The sequence below is a fragment of the Acanthisitta chloris genome, unplaced genomic scaffold (assembly GCF_000695815.1).
Source record: "Acanthisitta chloris isolate BGI_N310 unplaced genomic scaffold, ASM69581v1 scaffold7642, whole genome shotgun sequence".
NCBI lineage: Eukaryota > Metazoa > Chordata > Aves > Passeriformes > Acanthisittidae > Acanthisitta > Acanthisitta chloris.
Window position 1 is genome coordinate 94,632 of NW_008658730.1, and position 2,029 is coordinate 96,660.

The 2,029-nt window shown below is 43.0% G+C and overlaps 1 protein-coding gene across 1 annotated transcript in view; it reads right to left on the reverse strand.

Moving 5' to 3' along the window:
- Positions 1–527: 527 nt before the first annotated feature.
- Positions 528–2,029, reverse strand: part of NIPSNAP3A (nipsnap homolog 3A (C. elegans)) — a 5,921-nt gene continuing 4,419 nt past the window's right edge. The window contains exons 3-5 of the mRNA XM_009085199.1: positions 1,188–1,337; positions 715–801; positions 528–604 (exon numbers count right to left, since the gene is read on the reverse strand). Of these exons, the coding sequence (XP_009083447.1) occupies positions 528–604; positions 715–801; positions 1,188–1,337 (314 nt within the window). The remainder of the gene's footprint in view (positions 605–714; positions 802–1,187; positions 1,338–2,029) is intronic.

The window sequence follows — 2,029 nt, forward strand, 5'->3', positions numbered from 1 at the left end:
TGATGCACTACATTGCTCAGAATTAATACAAAGCACCCGAAGGAGAAGTCTGATCAAAACATAACTAGGTAAGATGTATGTGGGAGCATTCTTTCTTAAACCAGTATGGAATAACCAAGATGTAAAAATCATAAGAAGCACCAAAATATGTTATGAGGATGATACCATCCCTGACTGTAATGTTGGAAAAGAGCACCTAACTCACTAGGTTTGATAAGTCATCTGGTTATGCGAAAACTATTAAAAACTTAGGCGTTAAAATAAAAAGATTGGTGAAGTGTGGTTCGTGTCATAAGTGATACGGCTTTGCGTTCTTTTTCCTGGAGATGTAGGAATATTGCCATAAACTTCTGTTCAGCAAGTAATGATAATCAGGGTGCCGATTTACATTGATAGTGATCAGCATTTTGAATGCGTTTTTTTTGTCAGCTGAAGAACAGTTCATGAGGTTATGGCGATTCATGGCACTTGCTGACAGCACTTCCATCTTGTCTCTTCTGCCATCAGTTACATCCTTTAGAAACAGGTTACTTCAGTGGTGAGCACTGCAGAGGAATCAGGAGCGCATTTTGCTGGGACTCCAAGAATCTGACACTGTCACGCACTGAAATTAAATGCATGTTTAATTAAGACAGTAATCCAATGAGAAGTAATCTTTTTCTCAGCATGCATGCAGGTAACATGAGTGAGTTGTCTGGATTAATCATCTCTTACCAGCTGCTACCACTCTGGCATCTTCATGGGCACTGTGCCTTCCTGCTGCCCGGTGATCTGGGCTCTCGTTCCACCACAACACATGGACTGAAAAAGTACAAATAAAGTCAGCTGAATATTGTTATGCTGCAATTCAACACATACTGTAAGTCCTAGCAATCTGCCTTCACCTGCTAGATGCCTTGCAGTTAGCAGAAACAATTTTCCAGGCAAATCAGTGACGGGATGATCCTTTGCTGAGGCATTACATGGTTTGACTTTAACATCAGATCTAAGAGCCTTTTTAAGATAGTGGCACCTGGCTTAAGCCTATAATGCAACACACAAAGTTGGGTTCAAGGACCGTTTACACGCCTCTGCTGATCTGCACCAACGTCTTCAGCAAGCTAGCCAATCCTGATACAGGATGAGGGCTTGCCCCTCTCCCTCCAGCCCCTCCCATGCCAAAGTCTGTATTAGAAATCGAGTAGTACCTGTGTTAAGTAATCCATACTCTGTGTGGAAAACACCAATCAGTGTGGTATAGCCTGTGTTGACATGAGCATTGATTGCAGCTCGAAATGCCTCACCCCACAATGCTGGCCCACCAGGCTTCATCTGGAAAGTAACCCATTCATACATCCCTAGAAGAAAAGGCAAACACTACCACATGGAAGGAAATACAGATTAATGTGCCGGTTCTTGAACAGTGTGTCATGGCCACGATGTATTTACTGTGAAACCAGTACTGTGTTTCCCTGCCATTCCGGGGTCTTCAGGAAACTGTCCCTTCATCTCAGCATGCACACAACAACTCTCAGCTTCCAGGGGCTCACAAGAGCACAGGTTCACTAGCTGCAGCTCATTTAAGTGTAAATATAAGTATCAGGGTCCTGAGGAACAGAAGGCTTCACAACAAAGCCCAGCTTAGCAGTCTTCAGTGTTGCCTGGAAATTTGCAGAGATTCAGGCTGCTTTGCAGAAATCACAAATGCCTATACATATTTCAGGGATTTTGGTGGCTGCTGGAGCAATGCCAGGTGGCCTTTTCTAAGACTGGTGATGGTTTCTGGCATTGAAGTGGTTTACGACATTACAAACCCCTTTTACTCCTGGTACTTGGTCACAGCAAGATCTGAAGGTGTAAAAAACACACCACGATTAGTTTACCATCTCTGCTCTGCTAAGCAATCTCCCTTATTTGTAGAGATATAGCATAATTTGCCAGAAAGTCCAGTCCTGCTACAAGTTACCTGTCTTCTTTCTATTCAGGTAGTTATTCCAGATCACAATTGCTGACACTGTAATAGAAACCTATATGGCAATGTATGTCTGGG